Source organism: Pelobates fuscus, chromosome 13, assembly GCF_036172605.1.
Source record: "Pelobates fuscus isolate aPelFus1 chromosome 13, aPelFus1.pri, whole genome shotgun sequence".
Classification (NCBI taxonomy): Eukaryota; Metazoa; Chordata; class Amphibia; order Anura; family Pelobatidae; genus Pelobates; species Pelobates fuscus.
In genome coordinates, this window is record NC_086329.1 from 11184789 (window position 1) to 11206188 (window position 21400).

General features: G+C 39.2%; 1 protein-coding gene across 1 annotated transcript; it reads left to right on the plus strand.

The window, feature by feature from the left end:
• Positions 1–603: 603 nt before the first annotated feature.
• SIX6 (SIX homeobox 6) lies at positions 604–3608 on the plus strand. The gene is made up of 2 exons (XM_063440436.1): positions 604–1321; positions 2861–3608. The coding sequence occupies exons 1-2, from the start codon at positions 750–752 to the stop codon at positions 3021–3023; spliced, it is 735 nt and encodes a 244-aa protein (XP_063296506.1). The 5' UTR covers positions 604–749; the 3' UTR covers positions 3024–3608.
• The last annotated feature ends 17792 nt before the right edge of the window (positions 3609–21400 follow it).

Here is a 21400-nt window from a genome sequence, read left to right on the forward strand (position 1 = left end):
GGATACATTGTGTTAGTGTAAAGGTTCCAGCTATGGATACATTATAGGGGTGCAGTGTAAGAGTTCCAGCTATGGATACATTATGGGGGTGTCAGGGTTCCAGCTATGTATACATTATAAGGGTGCAGTGTAAGTGTTCCAGCTATGGATAAATTATATGGGTGTCAGTGTTCCCCCTATGGATACATTATAGGGGTGCAGTGTAAGAGTTCCAGCTATGGATACATTATGTGGGTGTCAGGGTTCCCCCTATGGATACATTATAGGGGTGTCAGGTTTCAGCTATGGATACATTATAGGGGTGTCAGGTTTCAGCTATGGATACATTATAGGGGTGTCAGGTTTCAGCTATGGATACATTATAGGGGTGTCAGGTTCCACCTATGGATATTATTTCCCCTGTGTATTAGGACAGAGGCTGGCAGAGCACTGGGCGCTGTCGAGCTCTGGGAGGTGCTGAAATCGCTCCCTTTTCCTTCCCGTTGATTGGCAAAAGCTGACACTGATTGACAAGATTCCATGGCAACCCAGCAGCCAATCTGTCAAGTCCAATAGGAGGATCGCTGGCTGGCTCAGGGCAGCTCTTTTCCCTTTAACAGCAGATACACTTCGATAGCCCTCTCCTGGCTCTTGGAGTTAGCAAGTCCATATAAACAGAGATCAGCCTGCACAGAGCAGTGCCTGCTGCAGTCTTCTTGGCGTCGGATTCTGCGTCAGGCAAGGCTGCAGCTGCGTCAAAACCAGCGTCAATGTTTCAGCTGCCTATTCTGAACTTCAGCCCCCAGCAGGTAGCTGGGGTGTGCGAGACTCTGGAGGAGAGTGGGGACATTGAGCGATTGGGTCGCTTCCTGTGGTCCTTGCCAGTGGCCCCTGCAGCATGTGAGGCCCTTAACAAGAATGAGTCGGTGCTCAGAGCCAGGGCCATCGTGGCCTTCCACACCGGGAACTTCAGAGAGCTCTACCATATTTTGGAGAACCACAAATTCACCAAGGAATCCCACACGAAACTGCAGGCTCTGTGGCTGGAGGCTCACTACCAGGAAGCGGAAAAACTGAGGGGGAGACCCTTGGGGCCAGTAGACAAGTACAGAGTAAGGAAGAAGTTCCCACTGCCCAGAACTATTTGGGATGGGGAGCAGAAGACACACTGCTTTAAAGAACGAACCAGGCATTTGCTTAGGGAATGGTACCTCCAGGACCCTTACCCGAACCCCAGTAAAAAGAGAGAACTTGCGCAGGCAACAGGACTTACCCCTACACAGGTAGGGAACTGGTTCAAAAATCGAAGGCAAAGGGACAGAGCAGCGGCGGCTAAAAACAGGTGTGTATCCATACTAATCATATTGTTATATTGTTACTGTGTGTGAATTGCAACAATGTATCAACGGTGAGCGCGCTGAGAGCTACCCAGATAGAACCCACTACCGAGCTTCCTCACAATAACCACTGGCTCTCCGAATTCCTATCCCTTTCCAATGGCCACTGACTCTCCGAATTCCAATCCCTTTCAAATGAAATTTTATATAAGGAAAGAAACAATCATCCGCAGCGTTTTCATAAATGTATCTCCTGTCCTTATTGTTTACATTTCTGTCTTCAACAATTCTAAAATAAATTACACAGTTTAGCAATATAGAATTACTCTTTATTTGCATAATAAATATTGTTTGTGTTTTGTGATAGCGGATATTAAGCAAAAATGAGATACCATTTAAATGGTATTATTGGGTGGAATGAGAGCTTTATATTTTACAGCGTTATAATTATAGTCTGAATTTAAAATAAACTTCACAATTCAGAAGCCATTTGGCTGCTCTTTGCCACTTCCATGACCATTAATTCCTTTAACTAAAAGTCCAATGTTAATCTCTTCAGTCATATCTTAATCAGATTTAAAAAGCTTTAAGCACCATCTCTTTTCGCTAAATCTTTCTACCTATGTTTTTAAAACCACAACATATATATAAATACACACACATACATATATATTTATATGCAGAGTGGATAGATTTAAAGATATAATTATCTGTAGGCTTTGCATTAATAACAATACGTTTATAACCCTGTTTTTGCGTTCTGTGTACAGGAATTTTTTCTGCCTATAGAACGATTAGAAATGATAACTATATATTTAAATAACAATAATAAATTATTAAGTGTGAGTGTACCTTTCAAATAAATACAAGGCATCGAGGTAAAATAATGTAACCTTTTGGTGTTTGACATAGTAAAAGGTTTGACTGCAAGACAAAGGTATAAATCTATTCTGTACACATGCATACCATAATACAGTATCCAGGCTATGTACAGAAAGCCAGGGGTATTTATTGTACGCATTAATGCAGTAATTAACGTATTATTTTAGGCTAGTTTGTCTGCCATCTATATCTGTTCAAATAGCACAATTGTATCTTTGCTAAAGGCCATTCGTTTCTTTTCTGTAAGCTCTATATTCCGTGTTTTTGTGGCTGCATTCTAAAGGTTAAACTATGTCCAAATGGATTAATGTTGTGCTCTGCTTTTGAAGAGTTTAGCTGTTAATTGATATCAGCCATAGTTCTTTCTTAATCTGTTTGCCCGTTTGATAAGCAAGACGTGTAACATGGGAAGCAGGCTGTAATGTGGGGCCAATCAATATGTAACTCAATGGAATGTTCGCACACACATTGTTCCACATTAGAACGTTGCCCCAGAACAGTCCTGTGATAATAAAACACAGTGTGAATAAAGGCTGTATGTACATGGTGGTGGTTGTGTTGGTGGGGGATGGGGTGGGGGTGCAATAAGGGTCCTGTGATTTTGTAGCTATTTTTTTTTCCCTTGACTTATGGTGACTGTCTCCTCTGTTGTGTTTTGTCAGACTGCAGCAGCAGGTCTTATCCCACGGATCTGGACGCTCATTGGGCCCTGATGAGCGAGGGGAACAATTGGGCTCAGCCTCCAGTCCTGCAGCTAGTTTGTCCAGCAAAGCGGCGACCTCTGCTATTTCCATCACGTCGAGCGATAGTGAATGTGACATCTGACCTATGGGGCGTACTTAGCGCAGCAAAAACCAGGAGATGAGACCCAGTACAGTGCCTGACTCACAGTAACAGCCTTGGCCACAGGGTCAAACATAGGCTGTCACTTAAACCAGGGAGTGCTGATCATAATGTCACATAAACCCACACTAGAAGACTGTAAGATTTGTCACCTTTGTTTTTGGGGACTTTCTCATAAGATGCCTCAAATACCATGCTGCCAAGTGTCTGAGCGCCTGCCCTATATCTTATGTGGGTATTTCATGTTGAAAAAAAGACGCTATTATAATAATTTTTTTTTTTTGCTTTACTTTAAAATGTGTTTTTTATATATTATATGATTGATGACTTATTTAAGAGATTGCCAATGTTAGAATTCCTCTGCTTGTCTGTATGTGCGCAGGTGACTAGTAGACAGCATGTGCGCCAAATCTATGGATCTAATGAGGGATGCTGAAATAAAATATGTGGTGAGCATCATTTCTTACTAAATTTGCACATTTTCTTCATTATTTTTGTTGTTTTCTAAACATCTTCAAATCCTACTTCTTTATATTCCAAGGGTTGTTTCTATGTGTCCTGTTTAAACATTCCCTTGTCCGGAGTACAACAAGCTTCTCCCAAAGCTTAATGAATAAAATACAATATTTCTCTTACCGTGCACTTTATTTTGAAACAAAATATTTTCCCTTACAAGTGAACAATGATTCTAAAGAATTTTATAAATTGGTGATTAAAATGTAATAGCTAGTAACTGGCATAATTCTACATTTATTTATTCATCTATTTATCATTTTGATATATAATAGCTAGGCAAAAAAAAAAGATTAGTTCTGGGGCATTTATATTTGTCCTTAGCATTGCAGAAGTGTTATAGTATCAATTAATAATTCCAAATAAAATATGCAGAATATTAAAAATGCAATCCAACTCTGCTACCGATAATAGCACCTCTTGTTATTGTCCCTATCTATCTATGTAGCGATCTATAGATCACACATCTTATTTTTTATATATATATTTGTATCTAATGAGACAGAGTCCATAACGTATGATGATATTAATAATCATGTAGTACGTTTTACATACTTTTTAAAAAAAACCTTCTTTGAAATTCAAAACTTTAATATTTCAAATATATATATTTGAAATGTTAAAGTTTTGAATTCCAAAGAAGGGTTTTAGAAATATGTAAAAAAAAATAATACATGATTGTTAAAAACTACATGATTATTAATAAATAGATATAGATAAATAGATATTTTATGTATAATATAAATTATTATACTGGTCAATATCAAGAGAAAATAATAATAATTTAGTGCTTCATCTATTTATTTCAATAAATATTTGTGGTTGAAATTTAGTTAAAGGTTGATTTTCAGACTGAAAATAAAATCCAAAGTTTCAATATAAACATACATGTACGAACACTGAAATAAGGGACGTTTAATTTATGCATCATTTTTTTGCAATTCCCTTGTAAATTCAGCACGATTCATACTTGGTTTTTTTTTTTTTATAAACCCTGCATATTTAGGTTTTGATTTTTACATGTATACCCAGTTACTCTAGGAACCTAAATATTACACAACCTTTGTCCCCACATAGGATCTCAATGTGTGCTATTTGGGGTATCAACCAGTGACAATATATAACTATCAAACAATAACATATTCCAGGATATCTCCTTTTAGATAGATCTGTAAATGGATACATATTATAATTATTATTATTATTAATTATTATTATTTTATTATGTTATTATTTAAAACATATGTTTTTTTTTAGATATTATATAAACATACACACACACTCATACATTAATAACTGTATGTATACTAAATAAACTGATATATAATTTGATTTATATACCGTTATTTCTGTATGAATATATATGTGTGTGTGTATACATTCAAAAGCCTTGTGATAACCTTTTAAATCCTAAGGAAGCAGTGCTTGTTATATCTGTGTCAGGGCGGGGATTGCTTAGTCACTCGGAAAGACAAAGGGAACGCTATTCCTTCAGTGTGCAATCCCTGGTTACTTTATTACCAAATTCTTCTTTTCGTTTTTTTTTTATTATTTAGACAGACCTACAGGAAGGGACATGTAGGCAACAAATACAGAATGCTTGAGCAAGTCTTCTAAAACCATAGAACACATCATAGGGGGGGATTTCTGCTATGCCAGGAGGGCTAGCAATTAAAATATTAAGGGATTGTGAAGGTCACATTAGGATTTCTAAAGAAAACTGGTTAGCAGCAAAATACCCTCTTCTTTTTTTTTGGATTAACCACTGAGGTGCCAGTTCAGGGTGCAAGGCTATAACTATCTCGGGTCTGATATTTTTTATGTGTGTGTTTATATTTTTATGTGTGTGTATGTTATTGCTCATAGTTAATGTTGCAGATAGATATAGACAAATCATTAACATTATGCTAATTTTTTTTAAAAAAAGTTTCAACGAGTCAAATACTGTAATAAAAATATATAAATGCCCACTTATTATTATAAAGGACTATACACTGTAAAAACAATATTTTTTTTTCAGGAGCTCGGGGCTTAAGTATGGACATATACATATAACTTTATAAAATGACATTTGGGTATAAGACGCCTGTACAATTTAAGGACGATGGGTGAGAATGGGTGACAATAAATGTTTATCTTTCCAGTTAAAAGTTTAACCCCAACCTCTCCTATTACCCCATTAAAATAAAAAAGAGAAATTTGTAATGGGGCTGACTGGGAATGACTTCAGGTTCACACCAAACAAAGCGAATGTTGATTTGTGTTTAAATTGCAATTATGCTATTTATAGTAAACAGCGCTGGGAATGACTAGAATATAGTTAAAGTGCGCATTGTGCTTGTGTATGTGCCTTTTAAACAAAACAAAACAAGAAAATATTGTGTCAAAAGTAATTCGAATGGTGAAGAGGTGGGAGGCAGATTTTCCCCTATTCAACTTAAAACTTGCTAGAATATTTCCGTTTGTATTCAGAGCTGAGGGACGTATGAATGAGACATCTTGTAAGCAGTCTATAAGGCTGTCAAACTGCTCAAGGTAATAAGCGCTAATGATGGGGTTTGGAGTCCTCTCCTGGACAAAAGGGGGCTCAGAGTGTTTTGTGAAGCTGAATAGCTAATAAGTTTTCAAGAGAAAATGAGTTAGCTGTCAACAGATTGATTTTGCTGGGCCAAAGAATAGAAAGTCTTGCAGGTTTGGGACTATGCTTGTCTTGGGCAGCTGGAGACAGTGAAGCCCTTACAAGGGTGAGTCTAAAAATGTTAAAAAAATAAAATAAATTGTATTCAGCCACCGTGGTCACAACAGTCTCGGTAAAAACAGCTAAGCCTGAATAATACACACGAGAACGATTAGAGGTTTGTGTTGCCTTTCTGCCAAACACTTCAACTAAGGACATCACTAATTACCTGTAAATGTATGAAACTCTATAGGAAAGGAAGCGGGGAGGGAGGTTAATAACCCATTTAGTAACATAATAAAGTGCCCCTTCAACAATCCTCACTGCTTTCTCAGATTCAAATATTTGGTTTTATACAGATTTCTGCTGAATATCTGCTTTGACAACACTGTTACAGAACAATTTCACCACTTTTTATTTTTTTATATTTGTTTGTTTATTCAGTTGCTAATTTTGTTGTTTGCTTTTTTTTTATATTGTTTTGTTTTGAGTTGGGGAAAAAAATAACAATAATCGAATGGTAAATACATCTACTAATACGTTATAATCTGCAGATGATTTGTATGTTAAGGAAAATAGAAAGCTTTTAATTTTGGATAATTCAGGCACCCAATTAACTGCTTGGAGAAAGCAGACTCCTGGCTTTCCCCCGGTATCCACTCAAGTAAACACATTAGCTACACTTTGTGGCTTCTGCTGTGTTAATGGATTAGACATCACCTGTTTGTAATCTTTCAAAGAAATACGGTAAATGGAGAGAAATATATGCTTTGACCTGCACTAATATGTAGATAAAACCCTTTTATACCCCCAGTACTCCGGTAATAAATGATTAGTTCAGGTCGGATTTAAGAAACTAATTAAATGCCTGATGTTTAAAATAAATCCGTAAAGATGTTGTGACGTGCAAATATTTAGTGCCCGCTGGGTGTTGCTTACTGGTGAGTGTAAACATAATGCAGATATACAACGTGTTCTGTAACATTGTTACTGTCCCTGTCCTGTGAACGTTCTACCCCTGGAAACAAAGTATCTGGGTAAATAGAATGTGTTTTCACTAAACTGCGAATGGTGGCGGACTCACAGGGCAAATGTTAAGTGAAAAATAGCCAAAAGGGGGAAAATGTTCAAAATCTGCTATTTTGACCTCGAATTTGCAGTCCCTGGTCAGTTCTCCACACCTCCAATTTTAGGGTGCTAAAACCCCAGTGATTTTGCTCGTACTTTGCCTTGTGATTTCTCCTTTTTATGATCAGTTTCAGTTACAGAGTTCTATAGGTTCTATATTACAGCTCTGCCCATGCTGTATGATATTGGCACATTATCACATACATTATTTCATGCTACAGATGTGTTCTCACGGTGCTCAGATCATTGGTGGAAAATTACAAATGGAACTATGTAGCCAAGTCTATCCCTCAATGGTAAATACAGTGCATGAATAACATGATTATAATTTATATTATACATAAAATGTATCTATCTATTTATCTATCATATAATCTATCTATCTATCTATCTATCTATCATCTATCATCTATCTATCATATCATCTATCTATCTATCTATCTATCTATCTATCTATCTATCTATCTATCTATCTATCATATAATCTATCTATCTATCTATCTATCTATCTATCTATCTATCTATCTATCTATCTATCTATCTATCTATCTATCACCTATCATCTATCTATCATATCATCTATCATCTATCATATCATCTATCTATCTATCTATCTATCTATCTATCATATAATCTATCTATCTATCTATGTCTATCTATCTATCTATCTATCTATCTATCTGTGTCTATCTATCTATCTGTGTCTATCTATCTATCCATCTATCTATCTATCTATCTATCTATCTATCTATCTATCTATCTATCTATCTATCTATCTATCTATCTATCTATCTATCTATCTATCTATCTGTGTCTATCTATCTATCTATCTGTGTCTATCTATCTATCTATCTGTCTATCTATCTATCTATCTATCATATAATCTATCTATATATCTATCTATCTATCTATCATCTATCTATCATACCATCTATCTATCTATCTATCTATCTATCTATCTATCTATCTATCTATCTATCTATGTATGTCTATCTATCTATCTATCTATCTATCTGTGTCTATCTATCTATCTAGCTATCTATCTGTGTCTATCTATATATCTATCTATCTATCTGTGTCTATCTATCTATCTATCTATCTATCTGTGTCTATCTATCTGTGTCTATCTATCTATCTATCTATCTATCTATCTATCTATCTATCTATCTGTGTCTATCTATCTATCTATCTATCTATCTGTGTCTATCTATCTATCTATCTATCTATCTATCTGTGTCTATCTATCTATCTATCTGTGTCTATCTATCTATCTATCTATCTATCTATCTATCTATGTCTATCTATCTATCTATCTATCTGTGTCTATCTATCTGTGTCTATCTATCTATCTATCTATCTATATCTGTATGTCTATCTATCTGTCTATCTATCTATCTATGTCTATCTATCTATCTATCTATCTATGTCTATCTATCTATCTATCTATCTATCTATCTATCTATCTATCTATCTATCCATGTATCTCTAATCCACCCTCATGTTATCTATCACAAATTATCTGCTTATCCTGGAATATTTATGCAATGAAACGTTTCTTTACCTCCTGGACACATGTTGTCATGTTGCATTTGTCTCTTCCTACATTTTATTGGAAGGCAGGGTTTTGGGATTTACACCTACATGTCCTTAACGATTAACAAGACAGCTGCCACTAAAGCCAGTGTAATGAAATACTTTTGTACATAAAACACCAATGATACATTTCTGGGTGTTTGGCAGCGATGTGAATGTGGGGGACATTATTGCAGGAAGACACAGAGTGATGTAGATGTTACAGTTTCTTTACAGTAAGATCTATAAAACAGAGACTGACCCCTGATGAGTGAATAATGGCATAATATTATATCCAACCTCACTTCTGGGACCTGAGCAGGATTGGGGTTAATGTACAAACAGCGGCTGTGGGATCTATGTGCTCTATGTGAAGCAATCACCATGGAAACGGATGGAATGCTGCTTCAAATTGCTCCACTTCAGCATTGCCTCCCAAATGTTCTCTACCTGTAACTCCTCTATCTAAATACATCCACTAATTGGAGAAACATCTTATTCTGTCAATCATTCACCTTACAATCTTCTATCAACAGACACAGAGATATAAATAATAACATGTATATTTACTGTCATTTCTAAATAAATACCTGCTTGTATTAGTAAAATGTCCTCGTATGCAGACACAGGTATGAACCTAGGCCAATTCACATGGCTGTCTTTATCGGTGAAATATTGTAGAAACATTCAAAAGCATTTTGGCCTTCCTATTGCATTGCATGGGGATGCTGACCACATTACTTAAACATTTGTAGAATACATGAGAATAATAATATACTACCTAAATCTGCTCTGAGATTGTATTGCTGATTGTATTGATTTATTATTTAAGGATAATAATGTTAAAAATAAATGATATATATATGCACTCACGCCATTATTTATTTTTTGAAATCTATGGATGTAGGTGCTGTACTGAGGACACTGAAAGGTATAAATCGCCCTCATCTCCCCCCCCCCGATATGCTCAGGTTAAATACCTGTATTTCAACAGGTGTGTTACAAGTGACGTCACACTAAGCTGTGCCAATTCAGGTGCAGTCTCTACATCTATGTAACACACAGCACCAAGAATTGTAGCGAAATAAAAACCCTAATTAGGACAAAATAGCAAACCCGTGACTGCAGCAGAGGTGGGGATATTTTATTGTAAATCAGTGTTTAATAATGCCATTGAGATTTCAAGTCACAGCAATTCGCTGTTTGGAAAAGAAGCCCCCTTTAAGAACTCTCTGCACTTCTGATAAAGGCGGAGGATTGATTTCCTGACTTGCATCCATGGATGGATAAAAAGAATTCATTTTCACCGTGTTTTATAGATTTTACACAGACTGCACCGTTTTTGTGTTATTAGCTCCTGCCATACAATAGGGACAACTACAGATCATGGGAATATCAGGGGGACTAGCCACATTCACACTCTCATAGTCAATGGAACATGGAACGGTTTATAGAATTATAGTCCTTTTTATAAAATCCTTCATATTGAAATGTTTATTCTGCACTCAAACTTTATTCCTACACTTGCTATCTCTGTTATATTTCTTTACTAGAACCGTGAGCTCTTCTTACAGGGGGGATCAGGGATTTCCTGTTAATACCAGAGGGATAACACTTTTATTACATTTTTTATATATTTATATTTTCAGCTGAACTATTAAGTATCATTTTTTTTAAGTGCTGTTTTTGTCCTTCTCAGGTTAAAATAATGGATGCCGATTCTGTTTTTTTTTTTTTTTTAATATTAATAATATTATAATAATAACAACAATGTAATGATCAGTTAAATTATTGCTTTTTCCAATATGATGCCTGTGAGTGTTTTTCAATCTCTCGAACTCTCAATGAATCCATCTAGATGTATTTGATAAAGTTTTTATCCTCATTATTTATTTCACAATTATGTTATTTTTGTGATTTCCCCTATTTTTTATTTTTTTTTATTTTTTTAGAAGTGTCAGGCAAAATATGTTTCTTTGTGACTTGAAGCAGGTCTTCTTTGTATGGTATGGGTATAGAGAATGCTTTACCACTGCAGCCCATTCATCTGAACTCCTGAAAGCCAGCCTCTCCCCTATGTTACATACCATCTTATTAAAATGGCCATTCATGATGGGGGCCCCTAGATCTTTCAATTCTATTCTGTAAAATCCCAGGGCCAATGACGTGTGTCAGTGTATCTTTTTGGCTTGCTGTTTGTAAGAGTGCCTGTGTGCACATTGAACAGAGCTGATCTGTTACCCAGCTGACAGCTCTTTCTGCCTCATTTAATTTGCTCAGTCTGAATTTGGTGATTCAGTGAGTCTGTGTAAGAGGCTCTGTCACCCCAACTATTAATACAACAACCTTTCCCCCCTCTAAATGTTTCCCAAACAATGCCAGGTTTCTGCCCTGGATACTGAAGATCAGGTCTCCTCTTGAGTTAATGATAGAAATATTTTTCCACAGGTGACAAAACATTTTCCTGCTTAAATATAGAATAATAAGGTTAATTTGTGTTTTCAATTATGGAGAATTCTGATCTAATTAGAATAGAATTTCTTTTGTTTCCTGAAGCCTGTCATGCCAATTTAATGCATTTTAATAGTTTATGTATTTACTTAATAAATGCATTGCTGGTTAAATACTCGTTTTAACTATTGTTTTACAGGAAGAAGAAGAAAAATGAAAGGACTTAAAATAAACTATATAAATAATATCTATTGATTCAGGCTGTTTCGTTAGACAGATGTTTTGTTTATTTATTTGTGCTTTATTTATTTATTTAACACGAGATCTGCATAATAATACTCCCATTTATTCCATTTTATATGATATTAAGTACACACACAATATACATGGTTTGGCACTTGCTTATTATACAATGTTCTTGCAGAAAGTGATTAAAGTTACCTTATAATGTTGCTGTCAGGGTTCAAGAATCCGAGAATCCATTCAAGGTAATTTTCATGTTTTTTCCAGAGATGTTTCCTTTGTTGTCCAGTTTAGATCGTTAAACATATTTGATAAATCTCACATTGAACAAGGCTTTATAATGAATTATACAGAGTACTGCATTTATTGATGTGATTTGTGAATGTTATATATCCCAGCTCATAACTTGCAATACCAAATATTTGCCAATCTCTTTCCTAACCATACGATTTGTCTCGTTTATGAGGTTTGTAGAAAAAAATAAATTGTATAGATATAATATTCTATTTATACTATTATATGTGATTATTATATTTACATCACATATTATATTTTGTGTGTGTGTGTGTTTATTAATTTACTAGCCTCAGATGCATGGAATCCCAATAGAGTAAAGCATCCCACTTTATATACCTTACAATTGAAGCCAGTTTGTAGTGAGAGGTAGGTAGATACATTATTCCTAGGGAGACAGAAAGAGAGACAGACAGATATACCCCATTTATTTGACATTTAATACACCTCTGCAGATACTGTAGTCACGTGCGCAGCCCACCTGATCACAACATACGTCACACAATCAGTGATTTACGTCATAGTGATGCTTCCATTACATAAAACGCTGGATAGGGCGAGTGAGGCTATTAGTAACACCAGAGGAAAATATTCCACTTAATATGATTCTTTCATGGCTGTACGTGAGATAAGAGACACTATGATAACTAAGACAGATTGATGTTACATGTCTTACAGTCTTATTCCTATTTAATATATAAGCCAGGATTAATGTGCAGTAAGTTATGTCATAATAAACCTTACATATTATCAGTATGGGGACAGGGCAAGTTAAAGTACCTGCAACGAGATGTCCCCACAATGAAAGATTCTGCATTTTTCCTGATCCAGTAGTCAGGGCTTTGGGTTTAAACTGTGTGGGATATGTGACAAGGCAGCACAATATCTAAAATAAGATCCCCTCGGAAATGTTTCTTTGTGAGCATTTCAAACAGTTGATTGACATTATTTTTTTAATATTTTGGGGTGGGTTGAAAACCTGGAGGGCTCAAAATGTTTTTACGACAGGCTCCTGAGATATAAGTATAAGTTCAGCCCTGTCAGATACTATAAGGTTGCCCATTGTGTCTTTGACAGAGCCCACCTTCACTGATGGTGCTGCATCATCTGAATGACATCATAATCATTGCTATGACGTAATAGCTACATTTTGTTGTGTGGGTGCATGTGGAGAGTCTCTTACTACACAATTCATGAAAGGCCTTCAGCCTCTAACTTATTCAGCTCCTTTCTGACTATTCACACTTTTGTGGTTCCTTGTGGAACCCACCAAGCACCATAACCACTGCAGTTTGTTTTGATTTCTTACATGCTTCTCCCTGCCTCTCTCTCTGCATCTGGAAGTGAGAGCAGGAAGCTCCTGCTATCTGATCACTCTCAGCCAGTGAGCTTAGCCCGGCACCACCAGGCTTAACTCAGTGAAGAGAGGCAGGAAGAGGCGCTCTGAATGGTTTGACTGCTTCCATGGGGTCGCAAGGCCACTCAACACCATGATTACAACAGTGTGCTGTCGTGGTTATAGTTCCAGGAAGTGCTAGGAGTGCTCCTTTAATTATTCAGTCATGGTCGTCCTGTTTTTAAGATCACATGATGGAACATTTCTCTCATGCAGATTTTTAAAGGAACACACCATCATGTTAGAAATACAAAACTTTATAGCTACAGTGTCTGCATATTTCTTTAGGCCTCCACCATGTAAAGGGTTTCAAATGTTTCACTAACCTGTGTCCAGGGCCGGATTAAGAGCACACTGGGCCTGGTGCTGACAATTATGATGGGCCTAATTACGGAATCTTATCGACCAAAAACACTAAAACAGTCATACCTCCCAAGCGTCATGTATGTCATGGAGATGGTGCTGGAGGGAAACTCATAGGATTCAGCTATAAGAAAACACATACTCTATGCTAATCTCTCTCTAATTTATGCTTTCATCTTTCAAGTAAATCCATACCCCCTAACAGCAGTGTCCAGTGAAGCAGGAAGTCAATGGGTGGGGTAAAAGGGTGGGCCACTGGTGCAAATCACGTAACCAGAACTGCCAAAAGGGGAGAACATGCCAAAAAGGGGGCATGTCTGTCCAAAGAATTTGAAGGACAGCCTGGCATGAATGCATGTCAGGCTGCCCGCCAATAATGCAGGCTGTCCAACTAAGGGCATACTATGCAGGCAGCACCCTGAGCTTGACATAAATGTGTCTAATGATGCGCTCACTCCATGCTTTCTAAGGACTGTCCCCTAGCACTCGCTGGTCCACTTGTCTCCTTACCTTCTTACTAGCAGGCAGAAGTAGCTGGTATATAGTCTGGGACAGAGAAAAGGTGTATGTAGTAAGTGTAAAAGAAAGGGGACATGCCACAGTGTTAGAGAGACCAACGTCTGCATTACCTAAACTAATTTTATTGTCAGCCAGTCCACACAAGTTTTGTTCCCATACATCCCTCTTAAGCTTCCAAACTTAAAGGGACACTATAGTCAACAGAACAACTACAGCTTATTGTATTTGTTCTGGTAAGTAGAATCATTCCATTCAGGCCCTTTGCAATAAACACTGTCTTTTCAGAGAAAATAACTCCACTGGCTACTCCTTAGATGGCTGCTAGAGGTGCTTCATGTGGCAGTACTGCCTAGTGTGCAGCACTGCCATTCAGTGTCTCCACCCTCTGCATGCAGACACTGAACTTCCCTCATAGAGATGCATTGATTCAATGCATCTCTATGAGGAGATGCTGATTGGCCAGGGCTATGTTGGACTTGTGCTGGCGCTGCCCCTGATCTGCCTAGTTGACAGTATCAGCCAATCCTATGGGGAAGTATTGTAATTTGCTCAGACCACCACTTCTGATGATGTCAGCAGACAGTCAGTTCAGAGGCAGATCCAGCAGCATATTTTACTATATTTAAGGAGTCAAGAAGGGGCCAGGGTGGTTGTTTTAACATAATAGGGTCCGAAATACATGATTGTGTTCCTGACCCTATAGTGCTCCTTTAAGCAAGAGTATGTGAAGAGTAGTTAGGGTTGCCACCTTTTTTGAAAATAAATACCAGCCTTAATCATTTGTATAATCACAAGGAGTGACATCAGAGAAAATTCTGTAAAATCACCAACAAACTACTCACAGTTTGATTCTGCTGTATAGATGAATTGCTCCCAGTGTCTCAGTCTCGCAAGTCACCCAGTGTCTCAGTGTCCCTATGTATCACAGTGTCAGTGTCCCCATGCCACCCAGACCCCTAGTCTCCCAGTTTCCCCATGTCTCAGTGTGTCCCCGTGTCACTAGGATACTGGGGACACAGTGAGACATGGGGACACAGTGAGACATGGGGACACTAAGAGACATGGGGACACTGAGACATTTAGGGAAACTGGGAGAAATGGGGACACTGAGACACTAGGGACACTGAGACACTAGGGACACTGAGACATGGGAACACAGACACTGGGAGACTAGGGGACACTGGGGGCATTGGCTGGGAGACAGACTCTTGGGGATACTGGGAGACATGGGGACAGTCGTGGACATAGACATGGGGACACTGGGACATATAGGGACACTGGGAGACATGGGGACACTAGGCACACTGAGACACTAAGAACACAGACACCGGGAGACATGGGGTCACTGAAACATTTGGGGACACTAAGACACCAGGGACACAGACATGGGAACACAAACACTGGGAGACTAGGGGACACTGGCTGGGAGCCAGACACTTGGGGACACTGTGAGACATGGGGATACCAAGACACTAGCAACACTGGATGGGGGACATGGGGACACTGGGAGAAATGGGGACATAGAGTCTCCGTGTTCCAATGTCTCAGTGCCTCCCAATGTCCCTATGTCTCACAGCGTCCCCATGTGTCTCAGTGTCCCCTAGTGTCTGTGTCCCCTAGTGCCTCAGTGTCCCCTAGTGTCTCAGTGTCCCCATGTGTCCCCTAGTGTATCAGTGTCCCCATGTGTCCCTGCTGCCTTTCCCCCCATCCCTCACTTACCTGAGCTGTAGAGCTGCTGTCTGGACTCTGTGCTGTGTAGCTGCTCCCCCACGGATCAGTGAGTAGTAGAGAGAGGAAGAGATATGCTGTAACTTCCTATCCATGCCTCTCTCCACACACAGTGACCCCTACTGGCCGGTGCTGGTATTGCAGAGTAATCTCCATTTATTCTGAGAAAAATACCTGCATTTGTATTGCCGGTATTACTGCAATACTGGCACGGCCAGGCAGCCTCAAATACCGGCTGTGCCAGTAAAATACCAGTGAGGTGGTAAACCTAAGAGTAATGTGTAAAAAAAAAAAAAAAATTCTTTTTTTTTTTTTTTTTTAAATGGGCCTATTCCATGGGCCTGGGCCTGGAGCTGCAGCTCCATCAGCCCCTATGTTAATCCAGCCCTGCCTGTGTCCAGCGCTAAGGTCCCTTGTTTCTCGATGGTTCTCCCCATCCAGCGCTATCACACCGATGGGGAAACCTAATATGCATGCACAGCGAGTGCCAAGTGTGCGTTAGAGTCAATGGTTTCCTATGGGGCTTCTGAAGGCTCTTGATGTTCTCATGTAAAGCGTGTGGATGGCCAACATTGTTTCACAGAGTTAAATTCTGTGAGGCACCAGGAGACGCCTCTAATGGCTATCTGGAAGAGAGCCACTGTACGTTGTCTTAACCCTGCAATGTAAACATTGAATTTTCTCTAAAACTGAATTGTTGTACATTAGAGGGTTAAGGGGACAGGGACACTGCACCCGGACCATTCCAATGAGATGAAGTGAAGTGGATGCCTATAGTGTCCCTTTAACATTAGGAACTGTCTCCTTGCTGGTACTAGGTAGACCTTGTGTCAATCAATACTTTAGGTTTCCCCTGTCAGAACTTCAGAACTAGAAGCCCCATGCTGACTCTTGTGCTGCATGCAGAGCTCGAGATGAATGCCCATCCCCATATTACTTCCCTGGAAGAGAGACGGACCCACTGGGCCTGAAATCACCTGGAAGGGGTCTCCTGGTGTTCTCTCTGCAGCAGGATCACAAACTGTAGAAAGTGACTGGCACTGGGCTGCGTATGCGGCAGAGCGTCGACCACTGTGTTTTATTTCTAACTATGTTTTACAGAGCTATATTCTATCACAAGATGAAAAGGAGCTGAGAGGGAAATATATCTTCTCATGCTTTGATTGCAAAATACACTCAGCAAGTGCTCTGCACTTTAGAGAGATCCCCCTGTTGATGTCCGCCATGACATTAACTGGGAGAATCTCTCAAACAGCAGTCAATTAGGATTAGTGTCATTCATTTAGGTTTAGGAGTAGTTTACGATTAAAGAATGGTTTACAACTAGGAAATGGCTCTTAACCCCTTCAGGACCAAACTTCTGGAATAAAAGGGAATCATGACATGTCACACATGTCATGTGTCCTTAAGGGGTTAAAGGACATCGAACTGCCCAAATGAATCACTATTTAGTAGATATATCACCAATTAAAAAATGCAGACATATTTTATTCTTGTCTGCAGCCTTTGCAATCCCTCCCCTTCTAACCCCGCCCAGATTTTATGTGGCTGTCCAATCAGAGACTTCCCAATGCAGTTCAATGAGAAGTTTTTGCAAGGCAGGTTCTCAACAAACCAGGAAGTAATAGGACCAGATGTCTGATTGACAGCCAGGGGGGTGTAACAAGGTTCATTTACAAAAGTGCCAATTTCTAATGAAATCTGCACTTTTTGTTAGATGAAAAAAAAAAAAAATACACACTTCACAAACAAGATGATATGAACTGAATGATGGGTGATGGGGTGTCGGACTGCTCGATTTTTCTCCTGCATGGTAGTGCTGGGAGGAAGTCATAATGTTTTTTTGTATAGTGTGAAGAAATCAAAGATTAGAGCATCAACATTTGCAGTTTCCCTGGGATCCCCTGTGTTTGTGTTTGGCACTGTCTGTATCGGTGTGGTGTGGCATAGGGGGTTTGCAGAGGCTGCAGACTAGAGATCGGCAGCTTTTCCAAGCTATTTTTAAACATAATACAGTTCTGGGGCCTTTTAGTCCATACTGCAATTTGGATCTGGGAATCTGAATTTCATTCTGAGTCAGAATGATCATCCTCAGTCAGTGAGCTAAATACAGGGCACCATAATCGTCAAAGTGATCCATCTTGGGGTCCTTAGTACTTTATGTATTCTCATCATCTGAATGTCACGTTCCAAACTAGAAGTCACTCTGGAGTTTGGGGATGCTGTGGCAGCTATTATAGCTCTGTGCGGTGTACATTCAGAATCTGAAATAGATGTCAGAGTGAGACACAAAAGGGTTAACTAGTCCGAGGGTGTGACTCTGACTGCAATGTAGGGTGCAGGCTGTGAGTTTAATGATACAGGAAGCAGAAAGGAACCAGTGAATGTGTTTGACAGAGAGCTCCCATAAAATCTAAAAATATTATCCTATCCTTCGATACGTTAATTAAGGTAAGAGTATGGATATATTATTGCAGCTAGTTTGCAATATTTTCAGCTGTGCTCCCATTTGAGATCGAGAAAACCCAACTAGAGAGTATCTTCAAGGAACAAAGATTGTGTCAGTCAGCTGCAGCAAAGCAGAAGGTCTATCTAAACACACCAGCAATGGTACATATAATAATAACAATAATATAATAATAATAATAACAACAAAGTATTTAACCAGGAAAGGTACATTCAGATAACGCTGGATTCAAAAAAAGTCCCAGGGATGTAAGTTTTGCCCCACATCCAGGTGATGTTACTATTACCCGATTTAATGGTAATGCTATAAGGCTACTAAGATGAAAGGCATGGGTGCTTTACAGGTAAAATCCAAAGTGATCAATCTACTCTAGAGCATAGTTTTTCTATACTTTAAACCAGTCCTCAATGCACCCCTACCAGTCCAGGATTTAGGGATTACCCAGTTGTGTCTAAGGTGATTTCTTTTCTTTTTTCTAAAAACACCTTAGACACAACTGGGTAATCCCCAAATCCTGGACTGGTAGGGGTGCATTGAGAACAGGTTTGGGAACCACAGCTTTACACAATAAATACTGCAGGCTGCAAGGTAGCACTTTTCATGTATTACCCCTCCAGTATGATGACATTATGTGTGTACTTGGAAACATGGCGCATACAGAAGTCATAACATAGTGTTATTTTGTGAAGATGCATTTAAAGGGACCCCTAAAGGACCTTAGCCTGCTGAAGGGCTTTATTTGTGAAGAGCGCAACATATTGTTTTCTCTTCTTCGTTTTACAAGCCCCGGAGAGCATCAAGATGACGGCCACCAGGCACCAACATACCCACACTGGGCTGGCAAAAGCCCTGCACCCTCACTGACAAGCATCCAGTGCGCCTAAACTTGTTTTTATTCAGCTAAACAATGGTAATATGAGGCTGCTGCCCACAACCCTCTGTGCCAGTCAGTTGTCCTCTTAGCCAGCTCTCCCATGGTCACAGGGCAAGCTGAGTTCAAAACGTAGGGGAACAGCGAAGAATTAAAAATACAGGTCATGAGTAAGCAAGAGTAGAATGATTGTCATACTATTCTGGTCAACATACCAAAACACAGAACTTTATAATGTGCTATCTTAAACCATGACAGAAAGGGGGCTATGTATAAAAACTATTGTGGTCTGAAGTATTAAAAGTGGACAATTACCATGGAAACCAGAGGAACCATCAGGCAGAAAGTTTTTATACATAACCCCCATGGAATATTTATAGAATGCTTTAATAGCCTCAGTAAAGCCTCCCGTGACTGCCTTCTTCCCTGGCCACCATTCAGGCTTGGAGACTTTCAAAGGAACACTGAGCTTGCTGGAAATGGATTTCACTTTTATCTTCCTCTACTGCTTTGTATGGACATACCACGATTTTCCTTATATTATTCTTTCAAGTAATAACAGGCACTCTATGATTTGTTATGATCACTGTTTCTTAAAATATTTAAATGTTGGTTTATGGTAGGACCACAGGTTGGAGAAGGTCTAATGTTTACAATTGCTAATAGATCTATTTTTATTTCCTACACCAGCATCTAAGGCCAATAGCATAGATGGGATCTACCATGGAAATGTCCCACTCGGTGGAAAAATAGTCTATGTGCCTCGAGTCTCCTGGCACAATCTGCTGGAGGAGATCGTAATGGAGAAGGTTCTTGTAGCTGCATGTAAACTGTCATCAGTTTAATAGTGTTTATTCTTATAGCATAGAGCAGACCCCAAACAGAGCTCTATCCCAAACCCTAATGCATATTTTAAATAGAAGTTTTAGTACCGCTGTAATGTCTATTTTTTTTTTAATTCTTTATTTTATTGTGCAGATTCAACATAAGTGTCAACATTGCCACAACAGCTTATGTAGGCATGCATAGCAACAAGCATTAACATTGCAGTGGCTTAGATGCACTCTGGGTCCGCTCCTGCCAGAGATCGGAATGGGACCCAGAGGGCGTGTCTCATTGCGGCGGCATTCACACACAGCAAGGGGAATGCCGCCGAGAACTTACTCCTAGTCATGGCACCTGCTGGGCCCGCTCCTGCCCAGGAGTGGACTGAGACCCGGCGGGCGCATCCCGTTGCGGCAGCATTCCTGCATTGCAATGGGAATGCCGCCGATTACTTGCCTCCTGTGGCGCCCGCTGGCCTCACTGACAGGCACTCCTCCCCTCACACAGCAGCCGGTCTGTAAACATTAGAGACGCTGACCGCTGCAAGTAAGAACCTTTTAAGGTTCTTAACTCTTATAGTGCCTAACCACTGGAAACGTGCGTGTGATGTCACACACACACGTTCCCTGTCACATGCTCCCCTGCAGTCTATCAAGGAGCAACTTAGGCTATTTAAACCTTTTTTGTCCATTTCTCTGTGCTCTGTCGTGGTTTCCATTCTGGTTATCTGAGACCGACTTTCTGGTATTGTTTCTTGTGTAATTTGACTAGTGTGAGAAAACCAGCTTTCTCTATCACCATTCGTATAATATTTAGAATCCTTTTCTTTTTTTTTTCTTCATCTTTCTTTTATTTGTTTGGTAGTTTCAAACTACCGAACAACCGACCACCCCTCGGGCTCATTATGGATCAAGGAACCGTTCAATTAAGCACTTTCTATGTGTGGCCACCATTCGTATAGCCGAATGCCACGTGGCAGAGAAAACAGCAGTCATCTTTTTTACACGAAAGGCGGCAGCGGGACTTGGTTGTCGAGTGTTTGGAACTAAAATCGGACACTCGACTTCCTGAACCACCGGTCAAACTGACGAAGGCCTGCTTCCTTTCCCTGAACAGCTAGGAGAGCGCTGTTCGGTGGTTTTGTTCACACGAAAGAGGGGAACAATCATTGCTAGGAGCCAGAGGGATCCGTTCGTGGATTAGTTCGGTATTTGAACTTAACGAAATAGACCGACCGCACAGCCTGAAATCGTGGAACTGTTTTGGGCAGGAGCCTCGTGTGCGGTCGGTCAACTGGGACTTCCATGAAAAT